General features: G+C 39.4%; 1 protein-coding gene across 1 annotated transcript in view; it reads right to left on the bottom strand.

Moving 5' to 3' along the window:
* LOC110987315 (E3 SUMO-protein ligase PIAS2-like) overlaps positions 1-19,540 on the bottom strand; it is a 43,746-nt gene that overhangs the window by 19,978 nt on the left and 4,228 nt on the right. Inside the window, 5 exon segments of the mRNA XM_022249949.2 lie at positions 8,883-8,973; positions 10,110-10,218; positions 17,642-17,867; positions 17,869-17,964; positions 17,966-18,076. Of these exon segments, the coding sequence (XP_022105641.1) occupies positions 8,883-8,973; positions 10,110-10,218; positions 17,642-17,867; positions 17,869-17,964; positions 17,966-18,076 (633 nt within the window).

The following is a 19,540-nucleotide window of genomic DNA, read 5'->3' as shown; positions in this document are numbered from 1 at the left end:
CATTTCTCTTTTTCCCCTTTAACCCTAACCCCTAGGGTGTATGCAAAATCATATTGAAATAGGAGGATTTGGGAGGATTGTTAGGGTTAAGATACAGTGCGGTATAAAGAGCAAATTTCTAAAATGTCAAATTTTTGTCTTCAAAGACTTTCTCTTTAACCCAAACCCTACATACATGTAATACTACAAATTACTACTTGTAGTAAACTGTAGTACTGAGCGCTGTCGCTTGTAAGAGGACATGATTTTATTGTTCTATGAAGCTATAAGATACAATAGAAAAGACAATGTATTTGTACCATACGGTGCTGTGGCACTATGAATGCATGGCTTTATTGTTCTCTGTACGAATAACAATGGAAGTAACCTAGCCAGAAGTAGTAATCTTTAGCGCTAGGTCCTTCAGGCTCAGACTATTACTTAGTATTTTGTAGTACTGTGTAGTGTAAGCCAATCAATATGCTTGGCGGTTAGGGTTAAGGGAAACTACACTAGAATTTCATTCATGTTCCACACAGTGCCAGTCTGCAAAGCTACAATGAAGTACCTCATTTCACTATGCTTTAATTTTGGTTCTAACGGTATATTTCCGCCAAGTGCTTTCTCCAGTGTATTTTTATGTCCCCTCAATATTGAAATTCCTGCTGATAACGAAAAGTCCAACTGCAATGAAGATGTACAGTCATGTACAGGTATGTACCGGTATCAGGTAGATTTCATCTTCATTTTCATTCCATTTTCAAACGCAGTCCTCCTCCACAGAAACATACATGTAACTGTCTTCCAAAAAGTAAAACATTGCCTAGATACCTGTACATGTACTACTGAAAGAAAAACATTGAATCATTTTGTCTTTTTTGTCTTTATTAAAAAAGGTTTTTACATGTAATCCTGTTATCAGCTTATTTTGATCCACTGTGCAGGTACCGGTACCTTGTAGATAAATTTCTATGAAACAAAATCAACCATCCTGAAGTTGGCTTTCTGTTGACACACACACACAGACACAGGCAAGCGGAAATTATTCTTACTGAATTAGATTGATAACCATGGTTAACAATAGCTCCCCAGAATGCCAGGAACATTTAGCATATATGTACTGCATATATGTATAAATGCTACATGTAAATTGTACTTTCAGCACCATTTCCCTTATCTTGACAATTTGGTTGTTTCTTTGGCAGAAAATGGAGCTGGTCTGAGCCAGTCAAATTGACCATGCTGAAGCCTGACACTAGAGACAAAGCAGCCATTTTGAAGAGCTCTAGGTTTGTCCTCATATGGTACATAGCTCTGAAGGATACAATTTGTCTTTGTTAGGAAATTCCTGACTGAATTGCCGGGACAAAAATTTATCCTAAGAACACTTTGGACCCCACAGTATTTATGCTTCAACATGTGTACTGTTCCCACAACCCTAGAAGTTACAACTAGACGCCCATGTACATACATGTATGGGTGTACTAGTCTACATTCATACATAGTGCATGTGTATTTAGTACATGTACATGTGGATAAAATTTAAAGTACATGTACATTTCCTGTTGGAAAAGACATTGGAAAACATGTTTACAATTCACATTATGTGATTCCATGATTCCTATGCTACATGTACATGTATGTGCAAAAACTAGAACAAATCTACTTTTATACACGTACCGGTGCATGTATCATGGGCACATGTACCCCAGTACATCCCCACGCAACATAATAGGGTATGTGTACCCATAGGTTAGTAGTACATGTACATGTACCGGTACATGCATAGCAGTAACCATTTTACAATGCACAAAACATACATGTATACATGTGCTTATACATGTACTGTACAGTATCTACATTGATATTCACATAGAAGTACATGTACATGTACCAACATGTACTGTACATGTAAATTACATGTATGTACATCTTGAGAGGTAATCTTCTTGTTTTTGGCTTTTTCCCACATCACCCCCCTTTCCCTTCTTCCCACTTTTCATTCATGTTATACTACCAGATGCTAAAAATAAATTAGGGCACAAAGGTTCACTGAAGTGTGCTTGCACAAAGTACATGTACATTGTGTACAAATGTATAGACGATCATCTTAGGTACATGTACATATCAATGTAAATGTACATGGACTGTAATAACACTGTTGATGTACATGTACTGACCAGGTACCAGAAGGCAGTAGGCCTAGGGCATCTTTGCATGATAATGGCTAGAAAATTCCAAGTGATGAATGATGCGAAACAAAACACCTACTGTCCTCCCTCCATCCAGAAACATATCAAATTTCAGTGACTAACTGAAGAGCCTACCAGTAGGATTAGAGGGCATGTTTGGGATGAAAAAAGCTTCATGTACAAATATATGTCAAAGAAGTCAAGCCATGCTGGGAAGCTGCTTAACAGAATATGATGCTATATTGTGCACATCCCTGCCCAACACTTAAACAGATGCATACACTGCAAAAATACACAATACAGTCGACTCCCGTTATTACGAGGACCAGCGGACTTTCACAATTCTGTCGTTATAGCCGGAGCGTCGTTAAGACCGGAGCGCAATTTTTCACACTCATTTTGCACAAGTTTTTAGACACTTACATGTCTGTTTGAATCATGTACTAGTACACTGATACCGCATGCCGAACACATGAAAAGATGATGTTATGTGTCTCGTGATGCTGAACTTTTATCTAATGTTGATGAATAAAATGATGTAAATAAAGTACATTTAAAAGTCAAATATTTGACAACCTGGATCAGAAGAAGCCGAGAAGAACAGCCGAATGAGAAGAAACATTCAAGTCCCTGCCGGTAAGTACGTTACCTGAGTGTACGTTTTGCTTTCGTCATGAATTGGCTAAAACCAGTCAAAAGAGCGCGCTGCTATTACTAGTATGTCCGGGGGCGCAGAGATCGGCGAGATGAAACAACATTACGTTGAAGTTCTTACAAAGGTGCATTGATAAGGCGTTGACAGACTGGGAATGATGCCCGAATTAGGACAAAAGGTTTGTCATTGACAGCTGCAGATAATATGGTTTGGAAAAAAGTCGCTGTAAATAGGTTGAGAACAATAGTTTTGCTCGCATGGGGTCGGTACAAATCATTGTTGTAGGCGGAGTCTTGCAATATTCGTGCACGTAATAACCAAATATTTCTCCATAGCAATGAACACAAATTGTTCGGGACCGAGAGAATATGCTCATTGCATCCGGTTATCGTCATGACCGAGCTCGTAATAACGGGAGTCGACTGTACACCTACTGTACATGTACATGTTGACATCATATGCCTTGTGTATGTATGTAAATCTAACATTACACATACATGTAGAGTGTATGTACATGTATTGACCAGTATAATTACATGTATCATTCCTGTATCCTGACATCCTCTATTTTACAGCTTTACATGTACATGTACATGCATGTCAAGCTCTTGCCTGTTTTGACCAAACTTACATGTACATGTCACTGTTGTCAAGCCTGAATCATCATGTATACATGTAAGATACCGAACAGGTTCTTTCACCACATAAGCAGGAATACCTATCTTCTACATACATTACCATTATGGACTACCTGTACAAATTAATAATGAGAGTTGTTGGACAGATACGGTACATATACATGTATAAGACTACATTGGCAGCTACATCATAACATGTACATGTGCATACATGTATGTGTACAAGACAATGTAACAGCTACTTTGTATGGAAGCAAAATGCCAAGTTCAGCAACCCTCAATGTGTTCACCCACACACTTACATGTACAGTAGAACAATGAATTTATACAGTGCACTGTATGCTATCCAGTTTAAAAAATTTCCAATAAAAGCCAGCCTGCTGCAGTTGACAACACCAACGGGGAAGTCCACAGAATTCCACTTCCAAAATTGCATGTACATTGTACCGAAGTATACATGTGCATGTATGAAAACCCAAATTGACTTTGACCAGACGTGACAATGAACATGATTAATGTGTTGGGCTGACTGGAACATGCCAGTGAGACTCATAAATTACGGAACTTCCTCTGCGCTTTGACAACAATCCTGGTACATTACAAGTCCATTTGCCATTTTGAAGCATGTCTGTCCAGTGAGCAGGCCCTGTCATTCATTAGCAAGAGTAATTTGTAAACCCACTCCTTATGTTCAGATGTTATGAGAACATGAATTTACATGTGCAATGTACATGTACATGGCCACTACACGTTGAATTAACATGTAGGTGTGTATATTGTATGTACGCAGGGTTCTAAAACCATTGATTTTGTTGACGTGTACCAGGTCCTTCACAAAAATTTCTCACTAAACTGAAAGTGACAGAATATTATACACAAGTGGTTTACTGGATGAAATTGTGGCAGCCTACATGAATGTAATCAAATTTATGGAGCTGTTACCGTGGATGTGTATACAGAATACGTACATGATGATATTCATGTATATGTACCTTTCTGCAAGTAACACCTTTGAGGTACATGTACAGATATGTAGAACATAATGTGCGTGCATACACCAACTAACACTCTGACAAAATGCACAGTTAAAATTTTTGTGTTGTACATGTACATGTAATCCTAAATCCCTATATGAATCTTTTTTTTACAGTATCTAATCCCCCCCTTATTTTTCACCACTTTTTTGTGGGGGGGAGGGGGAGAATGAGTTTTTCTATCCTTGCCCCCCAACTACAAGTATGCTTATGATCTATTATTTTGTACACTGTACATTATTACCAGTATGTTCATATACAATGTAGCATGGGAAATTCACCTATTCGCTTTGGGAATTCTACTCTGAATGTGTATTTGACTGTCTTCCACTGTATCCGTATATGCACAGTGTACATGTTCATGAACGCTGTTGTTTTCTTAAGGCTAGTAAACCTAAGGCATTTCAAAAGGGTGATTTCACTACTACAGTACCAATACGTAATTGTAAGGGTACATGTACATGTACAATACATGTAACTACACACACAAGGGAATAAAAGTGTACATGTACATGTATGTGCTTCAACAGTCTGAAACATTCGTTTAAGACAAGATCAGGAGAATAGATGCTGATAATGCCTAGGCGAAGAGTCTACTCAAGTGTGGGGCCATAGGTTAAACATAAGGCCATCTACAGAAATATGCAAATGTACAGATACATGTGTGTTGGTTCATGTGTTGATACACCATACGAGCACTGCGCATTGCAAGGCACATGATGAGCACGGGTGACATGTAGAAGTGTTGGCCATAATCAGAGTCAAACAATGTGGGCCAAGTGCCAACTGTCATCCAGAGGAACAGTGGTGATTAGCAGCAAGTCAGCATTGTTCAGAGTGACCATGGTCTGACAGTCACAACCTGGGGCTACAGTATGATGTTCACTTTCAAACGGAAAGGAAACCAATGTACATGTAACACCAGCTAAAAATGATGCTGTGGTTATGAATGGCCAATGAAGCAGTGTATAAAAAAAAATCTTACAGGAAAGATACTGGTGGATAAATACTGGCTCAGTTTTGCGTACATGAAGTGGAGAGAATTATTTTACTCTCTAAACTCAATTACACTGATGGTTTCAGATCAGGAGCTGGAGAGGGTCAGCTTAGAACGTAGGGCTCAGACAGCTTTATGCCTATGGCTGGGTAACCTCTAGAAAGGATTTCGAGAAGTTTGGAGCTGTAGTTGTGCATACAAAAAGAAACGACTCAAAGGGAAGGAAAATAAGAACTATACATTTGGCAAGGAGGACTTTGTGAGACAAGGATTACTACAGGACATTGTTTCATCATCAATGATTTAGAGACATATGAGGGTTGTCCCAACTGTGTTACTCTTGACCCTACACAGAGAAATAAACTCAGTGTCTTTGTATGCTCTTGGTGAACTATATACCGTACCTGTAGGCTCATATTGAAAACAGCGTAAAATCAATAAGGTTCAGGGCCAAGTAATACAAAAGCTGACATAACAGGGGTTTCTCTCCAACAAAAGTTAAATTCTTGTGTTGTCCTTCCTCTTTCCATTTCTTTTCAATTTTTGGTGGGCTACCTGCCGGTATTTGTCAAATATTCACATTAAAACAAACCTCACCTACTGGTACCAAAAAGTGATAGTTACCAAGCCTTTAAGACACCATTTTATAAAGGCATAGATTTCTCAACTTTCTTGGGTACTTGGGACCACTTTTCAACTGTAATGTTATCAACTCTCTGCTGAAAGCAGAGATGAAAGCCTCCAAAACTGGAAGATGAGCCCAGGCTATCCCACAAGTTTTGGAGGCCAAACAAACTCCTTGACTTGATTTTTCAAATTTTTGTTACTATTTTCACTGAAAAGGTATGGGAATAAAAGTGTGATGGGTTGGTTTCTGAATATTTTTATAGTGGTTAGGGCCATGGTGACAATAGTGTATCCACAATCCTTCATTCTAATAATGTCCCATTATCGTCCAAGTACCTATTTAGTTTTAAACAAACCAGTACAATGTACATCATGTACCATTTTTAAACTACCTATAAAACTACTGCTAACTCTCTCCATCTTAATGGAAGTACGTACACGTACCTCTATTGAAAAATGTAAAGTACAGTGACTTTAAATTTTAACAGTTCCATTTAAATTGCAAAATACCTGTACATGAACATACGGTATACTACATCGCTCAGTAATGCAAATGTTTGTTAAAAGGAATATGGTGCATTTTAATGTTTGCAATATACATGTATGTACAGCAGTACATACATACAGTTCTGCACTTCCATGGACATGTATCTTTGTCTTTGACTGATCTAATCATTAGTAGCTTTCTTAATTTTTTGTGCAAAAATGTTTCAAAGCAATACTTTCCATGTACTGGGTATGAATCAATAAACCCTCCATTTTGTATGCTGTGCTTATACTGGGTTTCCCCACTTACAAACCAACAAGGCAATTTCCTGGAATTTCTCTCGCAGGAATTTTGGGAAAACCCCTGTGTACAGTACAATCTAAACACCCATACCACATCTGAAAAGAATGAACCACTTACGCAACAAAATCCTGCAAGAAGAAGAAACACGAGGGGAAATGTAGAGGCAGAATAAATTAAAAAGTGGAATTCAATGGAATTGTCTTGGTATTAAACACACATAAAACATAACAGCCGCTTTTCAATAATGCATGTACCTGTATGATGCCTGCACACGTACTAGTACATGCTGAATGTATCTAGTGTGCACATGTACATGTACATGTAGGTGCAGGCACGTGCTTAAGGTGCCTGTCCAGGATGCATAATCTGACTTCAGATGGCAATGGGCTACTGTCTGGCAATCTGTTCTAGGTTACACATCAAGTCCGTGAAAAGCAACAAGGACAATGGAAAGATTTCAATATGCTTACCGCAACAAATGTGCATGCAATTACAAACAATTACAAAGGGTCATACATATTGTCTCCCAACCAATTAGCCCATGAACACTCAATACAGGCTTGCATGCTGGAACTCAATGCAATAACACGGTTTGAAGCAATACTTCTCAATTTAGCATAATCAACAGTCCACTACATTTACATGTACATGTAACTCTCCAGTTACACAGTATCTTAAACTCCTCGTTTCAGTTAGTGTTTTTCTTTTTTGCTTTCTCCTACAGGAACTTTTGCTTGTTTGATCCAAATATTTCGTTAGTCTTTGATGGCAAAACTCAACACAAGTTGACTTAAAAAATTTAGGGGGAGGATGTCTGAGCATCTGTCAGTATTGGTGTTTGTTGTGAAAGGCACAGCTGTGATACCTCCTTTGAGCTCCATACATGTACATGCACATGTAGCTACCTGTAACAGGAATGAACTCATGACAACCTCCAAGTATTTCTCAAGGGCTTCGGGTATGTACATGTATACTGTGGTTGCTGTCTAATGTTGAAAATGAGTTCCACTGTTAAGTAAACCTACTGTTGGGTGTCACTGCTCATTATCGTGCATTCCTAATTATTTCAGACAGTCTCCCTATTCAACAACGTGCAATTTGACTGCGTATTAACATTTGATAATGCACGCTAAGAAGTGATAATGCCTGCTGCATAAATCACACTGTGGCACCTGGATACAAGAAGGTTTAATCGGTTCTGATTGGTGAAGAGTCTGTGTGCATGCGGCTCGCCACGTGTGTGCCAACTGGACAATTTGGGCAAGGAATACTCTATAAAATGGACTGGGCTGCTCGCGAAAATAGAAGTAAAATTCTAGACCAAAATTTTCTGAAAAACCCATCATATACTGGTTTCTTTTGACTCTAAAAAGGTATTTATGAATAGGAATATGTATGTGCTTGGCCGGTCTTAAACGTGCATTTAGACCAGCTCAGGAGAATGGATGCGACTAATGCCCGAGCTGCATTCCCTTCTTTAACCATTAAATCTACTTATGTTCAGATTTGGATCGGCAGCACCTACATGTTCATGTACTATAATGGACAACATATACCGTACATACACTGTGCACTGTCACTACCACTACGTGTATTTTTGAAAGTTTTTATTTCAACCTTCTGAGGCTTGAAATAACTGAAAATACATGCGCTTCTATTTTCTCCTAGATGGGATGTCAGCCCACTACAGGTTTAATTCTTAGCTAATGCTGGTGTTTAGGCAGGGTCTGTACATGTCAGTGGCTGGAGGCAAGCAGGAATGAAGAGATTTGTCAAGGGGCACAACACACTTTACGGTCAGCAACTGGACTCCAAACTTTCCTTCCCCATTGCTGACCCCCACCTTCTGATCGTGAGTTACAACCTCCAGGTTACCACTATGCCAAGCTCCCCACAGCAACCTCTGATGAGGGCTGTTCAGAATCCAACCTGCAAAACGATGACACACGAGTGCAGATGCTTGTACTTACTGGCAACGGGCAGAGTTTGCTATTGACTTTGACACAGACGCTGGCTGGAAACTTGTCGTCCTGGTCGCAACTCGTCTCTGCCAGACAAAACCTGAGGGTAACAAAACAAAAACCCACAGCACTAATTTAATAATCACGCCATAAGTGCAAAATGTTTGCCAAAATTATCAGACAAGTCTGAATGGCTTGCTGAATTAAAAAAAAAAAAAGACCACAGACTATGACAATAAACATTCTATTTTCATTTTGAGCTAACCTGTTCAAAAACTCTTTGCATAAAGTGCATGTAAATCTTATTCCTTTACATGTCTGAAGTGGTCGGTTTTCCCTTCAGCTAGATGTGTAAACATATTCACCCGACAATCACAAATGGAAGAGATTGTTCCACTGGTACCAATGCATACTGGTACACACAACTTGCACTCCTGTATCCTTGCACCGCATCCACCAGCATATTCAGTGGCAAGCACAAAACTTAAGCAACTCGCAATTCTCACAAGTGGGTGGGACTGAACATCATGGCTAAGTATTTCAACAATGGCTCTCGCTTGACTTCTTCAATGCAAACAATGCCAAGTTTTACAGAATCCAGAAGAAAACATTTAACCCTGCAAACTTTCCAAAAACTCATATTTCACAGGTCCTGTATACGTGGTTTAAAATCCTGCAAAACCTTCATGGATAAATGGGAACTTGTACACACAAAAGATGCCTTGAAGTCAAATTTTGTTTCAGCCAAATCGTAATAGTTAATTTGTACCTCAAGTATAAAACTAACAAATTTGTACCTCATGTGAAAAACCAACAAATTTTTACCTCAAGTGAAAAACCAACAAATTAATACCTCAAGTGTAAAACTAATAAAATTATAATACTGACATGTACATGTACCCATGACACTAATGACAAACTGCTCTCATAAAAATAAATGGTGCTCTTGTTTTAATTATGGTACACATACTGGTACATGTGCATGTAAGTATGCAATAAAAACATTTTCTTTGAAATAATTCCTGCTGAGTTGCTTTACAAGACAACAGGAATTTAACAAACACAAAACAAACTCATCTTCACCACCTGTTCACATTAATTACAAAAATGCTTGGGCTGTTGTACGTAATGTTTCAAACAACAAGTCGATTTTGAAATGTGAAAGATAGAGGTCTCGTCTCTTTTGATAACGTTCCAAACAATAGACCAAAATAAGAAGCCCACACAGCTGCTCACCTTAATTGCACTTGTGCTTTCTGTTCAACGATAAGCTGCATCTGTGCCGGGGTGAAGTGGAAAAATACGGTTCTGTGTACCTCTCGGAACTTGCTTCCAACTGGGGGCACTGCAGAAACCCAAATACACATACCTGTAACACACTTGATGGGATGCACGTCAGCATTTGCAAACAAAACAATTACACATGTACATGTACATTAACAAGAAATCGTGGGGAAATTGATTTTTGAAATTAATTTAGGATCTTGAGGGGACATCATAAGACAAGTCTACTTGTACCGGTATACTGGACAACCTCCTCAGACTTAAGGCCAGTACATACGTACAGCTGCACTTGGCAAGAAAATTACCACAAAGGAGGTTTCAAGAAAATTTGCAAAAACTGAACACAGTTTGATTCCCTCATGTTTCATTTCGAGCAAACTTTGATGTGAATATTGTTGCCACATTTGCTCGGCTCCGCATTTGCCTGAAGTACATGTATTTAAGACATGGTAATTTTATTTCCTGCATACATGTACATGCATACATACTTTGTTGTTTGAACTAAGATTTCCCCTGCAGTGGCCTCAAAAACATGAGCAAGCTCTCATGAAGGACGTTTTATGACAGATGTCTGACATCCTCCAAATAAAAAAAAAACTGTGACAGGCTAGCAGCAACTGCTGCATGGCAATTATTGGAAATGTAATGACAGCAATTTGTGAGTGTGCTGGCTCTTCAGGGCCGCAGAAGGCTGACTTTTCTGTCATAATTATTAACCCACTTGTACAGGTAACAATCAGACCTTGTGGCTTTTGACACAACCAAGGGTGATATTACATGTACATGTACGTGAACAAGTACATGTACATGTAATCAGTACTTACATGTATACATGCACATGTACATGTACCAAAAAATAGTACTGCTCTGGGAAACCCATTTAGGTGTATTTTTGCATCTAAATTAAAGCTTTCTGAGTTTGCATTTGTCTGCTGAATGTACCAGCAGGTCCCGAAATGTTCAACACAATGTACCGGTACATGTTATGTGCGTACATGTATACATTCATGTGTAAAGATACCATGCTTGTACTGTACTCTAAACAACGGACAACCCAGAACAGGACCTTCTTGTACAATGCGACCCGCGTAGAAATTGCTGTGAACATGTGCATGCACTGATTTAACCTTATTGACAATCTACTGGTAGGCCACAGTTTTTTTACCAATTAACATGTACATGTAACTTATTAAAGTTAACTTCTTCCTGTTTTAATCAACTCCCTCTCCCATCAACCTATACATGGATACCCTTTTACAAGCCCTGTATCAAGGAGTGAGAGGAGGAATCTTTTCATCTCCCTCCAGGGTCTCTAATGAGATGCAGCTATGCATTGCTGCAGGCATGTGCCTCATTAGGTTACTGACAAGCTATTTTTAGACTGGTAATTTGACACCTTCCCTCACATTTGTGTACTTGATGTATACATATACAACACGTACCATCATGTCCATTCATGCACTGATTTTTTGGCCAGTGTACAGTACATGTAGATTTTACATGTACATGCAGTTTGAAAATTTATATATGCGTGTGTGAAACATGTACCAGTATGTACTGCAAATTTTGGAATATACTGTACATGTACATGTAGGACATGGTTTGTACAGGTGTATGTTGATTCTCACACTGGAAAATGTCTCTGCAGCTTATATGTCAGGCGGCTTATTTACGTACAAGTGTATGGCAAACTTTGAAGGCTAAAAATTCGGTCACAAAAGCTGCGCCCGGGGCCATGCGTAAAGCGTGCAGGTAGCGCAGTCATGTTTTCGTTGGTTGCCATAAATACATAACTCGAACTTCAGAGAATAAATAAAAAATAAAGTTGTCCGGAGTTACTAAATGAAATTCCCAAAGTCATTGAGTCACGAAACACATACATGTACATGAACTGTGTACAGGTGTATGTAATCATAATGAACTTTACTTGCTCTGCAGTGATGGCAACATTGTAGTGATTATTTTGCTGCTTTTTATTCATTCACATGGTGTATTTTTTGCACACAAATAATCGTTTACTGATATTTTTATTTTTGTTACCTAAAGGTTTCTTTCTCCCACTAAATAAAAATCAACCGCTTAAATGGTACATGTACATGTACCTTGTACATTCGTGTAGCCTTTTGCTGATTGTGTCATGTTTGGCATGATATGCCACAGAATTTTGGGCTCGTTTTCACTTGGGTTTTCTGATAACATCACTTTCTGAGGTCATGTGGTTACTGGAAAATATGAGAAACTGAATGGGTCTGTGGCAGCAGTCCAAAGCAGGATTTGTCGCGGTCGGTGCAGGGTGGTGTATATATGCAGTATGTGTGCAGTGCAGCTCGCATCAAAACACAGGCCGTCGTGCTCGGCAGTGATGACTCGAACCAAGGTCTTGCGGCGGTCCTTTGCCTTCTATTTTTGAAGTGATTTGGTAGTGTTTTTTTTATCAGCATCAAAAAGATTTTGAGACAACTGGCTGCAGTGCCGTGAACATTTTGAGTTATGAAGGTATTCTGTACATAGAATTGTATTCTTTTAGCCGGAAAAAGTGGGTCTACAAAATAAAACAGTCTTTCGACTTACATGTAACTGACTTCGAGTTATCAAGATTTTATTGTACATGTAACATTCCATCCCCATGACTTTCCCTGGCTGCTTGGAAAAAAGGGCAAGAGCTGCTGCAAGGCCCATGCAGGACAATCATCTACATGTACATGTAGCTCACAAAAATGATTGATTTTCGAGGGCTTAAAATTCATTTTTAATGGTGGCACTCGTTCGCACACTGCTTATTTATTAGGATTGCACATGAGTACAATGGAACGACTGTACAAGCTGTACTGGTACATGTACATGTACTTCAGCACCCAGCAGAAATGACCTTTGTGGTTGTCAGTGCTGCAGTTTATACATTGACTTAAATCTTAACTTGCCAATTTTTGCGTGCTGCGGCTTGTGCATGTTCGCCAAGGGGCTTACATGTTTATTCCGAAAATTACAATATACATGTACATGTACCGATACATGTACACTGTATACTAGTACATGTATGTACATGAACCTGTACGTATAAATGTAGTACATGTACAATGTAGCTCTATGGTTCAACTGTATGGCTTCAATTGATTGCAAAATTTAGACATTGTGTACATTGAACCCCTGCACACATGTACATAATTACATGTATGCACCTGATACAACGTGATACATGTATGCAAGTTCACGCAATTGTACATTGTACATGTACATGTTCTAAGTACAAAGTATTGCAAAGTATTGGTCGAGAATAGATCAAATGATATATACTGTACATGTACATAAGTGATTTTTCCCCACAGGGTTCATTACCTTGATCTTTCAAACCATTGACAGTGTCATTTCCATTACATTGTACTGGCATGGCCTTGGGTACATGGCTGTACAGCTGTGCTGGTAGTGGTACCAATGTTACATTAGTTCATGTACATGTACCAGTATATAGTGTATATAGACGTACATGTACATTTACATGTATGTGCTGTGAGAACCATGAAACACTTTTTGTCCATTATTGTCTATTTGTGTTTTCAAGTGGGCCAGTTTCATTAGTTCCTCATTCTGCATTGCCACAAGTACATGTACAAGTGTGATACAGAACCTGCAGTTTGAGATACATGTACAACCTACTAAGTATGACAGAATAAGACTTTTCTGGATTTCTTTTTGGAAATGTCAAGACAAAGATAGTACTCCCTACCAATAATTCAATTTATGTGTTCAATTTCACACTTGGTTGTTGAAGACAATTTCAATGTTGCAGAATGGATTGCATTGGAACGTACTGTACTAGTATATGTACATGTAGAGTTTCACATTGTCATACCTCTGTCTTGGATACTGTCCTTTTATTGGCCCAGAACGATCACATGACAGGACAATATATCCGCATATCACACTCATCTTGAGACACTTCATTCTACCAATGGTGCGTGCACGCACACGCGTGCGCGAGTGAAACAGAACAGCTTCGGGAAGTTCGAGAACTAATATATGTGGTCCTTTAGTCAGGTTTGTGTGGTACCCATTATACATTTTGTGCATTGGCTACCAGGGAATTCGATCAATGATTGCGTGCTCATATAACAGACTCGTTCCCTTCCCGCAGTGTATAAGGTAATGCGGGAACCGCTAACCAGACTATATAAATGTACTCACTGGTTCCCGCACTAGTTTCACATTAGCATTTATGCAATTAATGAAAGGGACGGGACAGAACGTTCATAAATAATATCGTTTACGTACGTAAACTGCACAATTTTACAGTAGGCCCATCATCTTTTGAAATTGTTCAGCTTCAGGCACGCATAGCGCACTCAGCTTCACCTCGGGGCGCTATGCATCCCTTGGGTGTTCACAACGTCATATCCCATACCACAGTGGTCAACTAATTTGTTAATTACACTGTATTCCCTTACATTTGTCAAATCTACTAAGTATTACTGTGGTGTACCAATTGTTTGTTGCTACAGGGGCTTTCCACACTTTTGGAGGCAACTGCCACCGGAGGTGAAGCTGAGGATGCCATTTCCCCCAAAGGTGTAAAAAACACCATGGACCCCTACGAAGGAGGCAAGAATTGTATAATGTGCATACATGTGTCGACACGTACTCTACATCAGGGGTTGAAATTAATGTGGTCCGCTGGCCCGAGGTAAGTAAAAAAGTCGGCGGACCAGCTGATCTGATAAAACCGGTGGTCCGGTGGGCCAGTTGAACTCTGATGTCTTTTCTGTCTTCACAAATTTCTTTCAATAACCTTTCTTCACATTAAAATGCTTGTTTTAAGAAAAAAAACATTATTTTCACGAGTTTCCATTCAGGTTTCGCTACCGCAGTGGTGAAAACATGTGCACAAAGCTCAATGCATTAAATGAAGCTGCTCTGGTGTCCACCGCGCTGTACCCATGCAAAAGAATGCGTGATGGAATGTACCGTAGGAACCAGAACCAGTCTGTACTGTACATGGTGTACATGTCCCCTCTACATCGGCCATACACGTCAAGGATGCAACCCTAAGGCTGCAGGTCAAAAAGACATCGATGTTTCAAGAGGTTTTCTGCAAGTTAATTCACAAAACTTGGTCTCTTATTTGGTTATGTATTTCTGCGTTCATGAGTTTAATTTGAGGTTGTTCTGCTCATGGCTCTGGCTCAAGGTTTATCACCCGCTGGTCCGGATGCATCACGCACCCTTGCCACACGATACATGGACATTATTGGCCAGTTTGCTGTCGGGATCGCCTGAGTAGCACTGTGTGAATTGTCTCTAATTTTCTTGTGAATTGTCAAATGTAAAGATTTTTACATAGATTAAGACAGGTTTTAAACCACTTTTTGAGATAATTTTGAAAGCTGTCGTCCCCATTGATGCCATTCAATCAGCACAAAAATTTGCCCCCCAAACAAACAAATTTCTGACCTACATGTACCGACCCTATTTATTTATTTTTTTTTTGAGGCATAGCACAACTGTTTTGGGCCTAATAAAAGACTGCATGCATTGCAGTAGGCTTAAGTTAAATAAATATAATTAATGTGGATTCCAAGAAACCTTGGGCCAAGTGTTGATCTATTTGAGCACGCAATTTACGGCAGTGGCCTGCCCCATCCGGCAAACTTAAAAAAAAAAATTGTCGCAGCCTGCGCCATAACAAGGATTGCTCAAGCGGCTGCATGTGCGGTTCTGGTGTGGGACCACCAAACTTTCAGCAGGACCAGTGAAAATTTTGAAGGGCTGGGCCTGCTGGCTAGTAGGAAAAGAAGGTAAATTTCGACCCCTGTACATGTGCACGTGTATGACATGTAAAATGGTGCAGCCATGCATGTTATATTGTTAGTTTGCAGTGTGGTCTTGGGTATAGTGCAAACCACACCACACTGAATACATGTACATGTATGCAATGTTATAAGCACGAACATGTACACGCACTGGTAAACTGCACATCCTAAAACAAATAAAATACCTTACCCTCAAAGATGTGAGTAGGGAGAAAATTGGAAATGTGGTACCACTGCACATGACCTGTAAAGCCTGCACTGCCACTTTGACCTGACCGTTCAGTTCCTTTCACAGTGCACCACCTTTCACAGAAGTCTTTAGTACAAGTTGAATACCCACATTCAGAAGTACATGTACATATATACATGCACATATACATGTATGAACCATTCATGTACATGTAACTTACATGTACAGTGTACCGGTACATGTACAGTATCTAGGGGACAGCACTCATCACTAGCATTGGACAGAGGAATGACAGATGAAGTGATGCCTATCACCAAGGCCAATGATTTTGCTTCTGGCAAATGGAAAGTGAAGAAATAAGGAATCAATAGCTTCTAAAATACATACATACATGTACATGTACTGTACATGTATTATCTGCTTGCCAAAGAGACATCACAAAATCATTTGGAACCACACACGTACATGTACAAATGTATGAAGTACAGTACATTTAATAAAATCTGACAATTGTGACAGTAACAGTGGAAGCATTAAAGTAATTTTCAACTCTATACATACATGTACATGCACATGTGCATACCCGTTGAATACCGCTACATGTATATGTACAGTATGTGTATGCACGCATGTACAGTATTTTGTACATGTACACTGCATGATAAAATGATGTACATGTAGAATGTTTACTTATAATTTTACCCTGGGAAAACACTTTCTGTTAAAAAACAAGGTCTGAAAATAGTTTGCATTATTATCAAGTTACATGTACTGCTGCGCAACATGTACAAATGTAAACAATGTACACTGCACATGTAAGGTGTAATTAATTAATGAAATTCATTTGGCTTTGCATCTGAGAGATGTTAATTTTATAATTGGTTCTGCTAGTACCCTTGCACCAACATACATTTGTAAGGTACATGTACATACATACAATACATGTACATGGAAGGTTGGTTTGTAAGCAGGCAGTCATGGGTTTGAATCCACAGTCAAAGACAGTCCGATTATAATGCTGGTCGATACTAAGACAGAATTTTGTCAGCTGGCAAAGACTGACATGCAGCCGGCTTAACAATCCTCGACAGTCAAATCACAGCTGCACGTACACATACATGTATATACCAAGTTATAGGAAGTCATAGCCATTCACTTCTGCTTTATATACATGTAGAAAACAGGCACTTGAATGTTTTTGACGGAGTGGACAACTTTGTCCAGAATGTTTGCATACATGTAAGAGATCCAGTGTATAAGGTCAGCTTCAATAGATGCATTACCGCTATATATTTCAGGAGTATTTCCTTAATACCACGCGCTGAGAAAGAAAGCCAGAGAGTAAGAAAAAATTAACCAATTCATGACTTCTGTATTTTTCAACGCATATATGCGTTGAAAAATACAGAAGTCATGAATTGTCAAATCACTCAGGGCAAAATTTAACAACTTACCCTGATAGATACAATTTACGTAACTGTAAAACTTACACAATCCCGTTGGTTTGACAAGCTCGCCGAGCACATCATAGAAGGGTAATGATTTCAGCTTCACATCAGGGTGAAACGGTTGTGGCTGGCAGGCGGCTCCTAACAGTTCATGTGGCACCGACTGGTGCATATTCATTGCCGTCGGGTAGGACGGGAGAGGGGGGTTGCTCACAGGATGGTGAGGGTGAGTGGTCCCGCCTCCCGACCCCGCCCCATCTGACATGCCCCGGCATGAATTGGGGTGGGTTGATCAGTCTGCGGGGGAACCGGCGCCGGTACAGTTCCCGGATTTTGATCTGGACGGAGGTGCTGCAGCCGTTCTTTGAGGAGTGCCAGGCCACGGGTCTGTAGGTCGTGTTTGCGGCCACTCTTGTTCCTTCCTGCATACCCAAGGAGCACCTGGAGCTCTGAAACTCGGAAACTCATCAGCATGTGCTACCATGAGGGGGAAAAAGTCAGACTTTAGACATTAGTGTTCTTATAAAGGGCATCTTGGCAACAGAACAGAAATCTTCCGCACTCAGTTTTTCCACATTTAAAGGTTGATCTTATTTTGCATCAAATTACACTGCAGTACTGGCTCAATGTAAATTGACAAATTGTTACACAGGCACCCCTCCAGAGGCTTCACTAAGAAACAAATCTGGAGACTTTACATGTAAGTACGGTAACTCCCATGAAACACTCTCACCATGAGCTTCCTATACTCCCAAATTCTTTACAATACAGGAAACCTACATGTATTGATGTCATGTTTCACACATTTTTTACACAAACACATACCGTACATGTACATTAAACATTAACAAGGAAATAAACGTGAGCCTGGCTCAAGACAGGAACTTCACGGATGCATCAGAGGCAACTGCCTTGATGTACCTGGTCTTTGCCTCAATGCCCATTGAAATGTCCCCATAGACAAGTTGACTTTCTCATACATGTGCCCTTTGTAAATTAAAAATTGCCTTGCCTCTTCAAGAATGAAATTCCTGCCCTGGCTTGGCTGGTCTTCAGTTGACTCTTAAGAGTACGAGGGTCTTAGGACTTACTAAATCATCTCATATTATTGAACCTCGACTTAAGCATTAAAAAGTATTTTCTACTGGTATGCGTTGTTTATCGAACATACCAGTTACATACCCGTGCAGTGTATACACTTGTTGATGATACACGTACGGTAATGAGTATGCTTTCAAGAGTTTAAACAAGTTTTTTTACGAAAGTGAAATGTACAGGTACGTACAGTATAACAATAAAAAACTGCACTTACAAAAGTTGTATGATAAAATTTTGAGAACACAGACAATTCATCAAACACAACAATGGGTAAGTGGACCCAGCACCAATCACTGTTGTAGCGATGTACGTAACCCGTACCATTTTGACCGATGCCGTGCGAGACACAAGCTTAAGTACATGTACATTTTACTAAGTGAAAGATAACAGAGTTGCATTTTGATAAATGCACAATGTGAAAGAAACCAGTGAATTTTTGTGTGGACAGTACATGTAGATTGTTCTGTAACAGGAAATGAAGGTGATTTTTGAAGGACATTTATGGTTAGGATATTTGTCTCTGCTCTTTTTCATCTTTTGATGGGGAGCTGGTAACAGGTTTTTCTTAAATTCATATCCTCTGATGGCCTGGGAATCGTAAACACTAATTATCTGTATTGTTTTGGATCAGGCAGCATGAATAGCCCCCATACAGAATGCCCTTTGATCACTAAGGAACCTAAAATGCCTAAAAACTGCACTACTCAATTAGGCATTATCACTATGTCTAGTACAGCAGCACCTTTATTGAATGGGTTCGTTAATTGACAAGATGTTTTCAAAATGCTCATACAAAATGATAGGCAACAAAATACTTGTACTAAACTGGACTGAAAGAGTCCA

The sequence above is a fragment of the Acanthaster planci genome, linkage group LG05 (genome assembly GCF_054643075.1).
Source record: "Acanthaster planci isolate LZ-2023a linkage group LG05, COTS_SCS, whole genome shotgun sequence".
Classification (NCBI taxonomy): domain Eukaryota; kingdom Metazoa; phylum Echinodermata; class Asteroidea; order Valvatida; family Acanthasteridae; genus Acanthaster; species Acanthaster planci.
The sequence above is the reverse complement of the archived record's forward strand: the minus strand, read 5'-3'. Positions and strand labels throughout refer to the sequence as shown.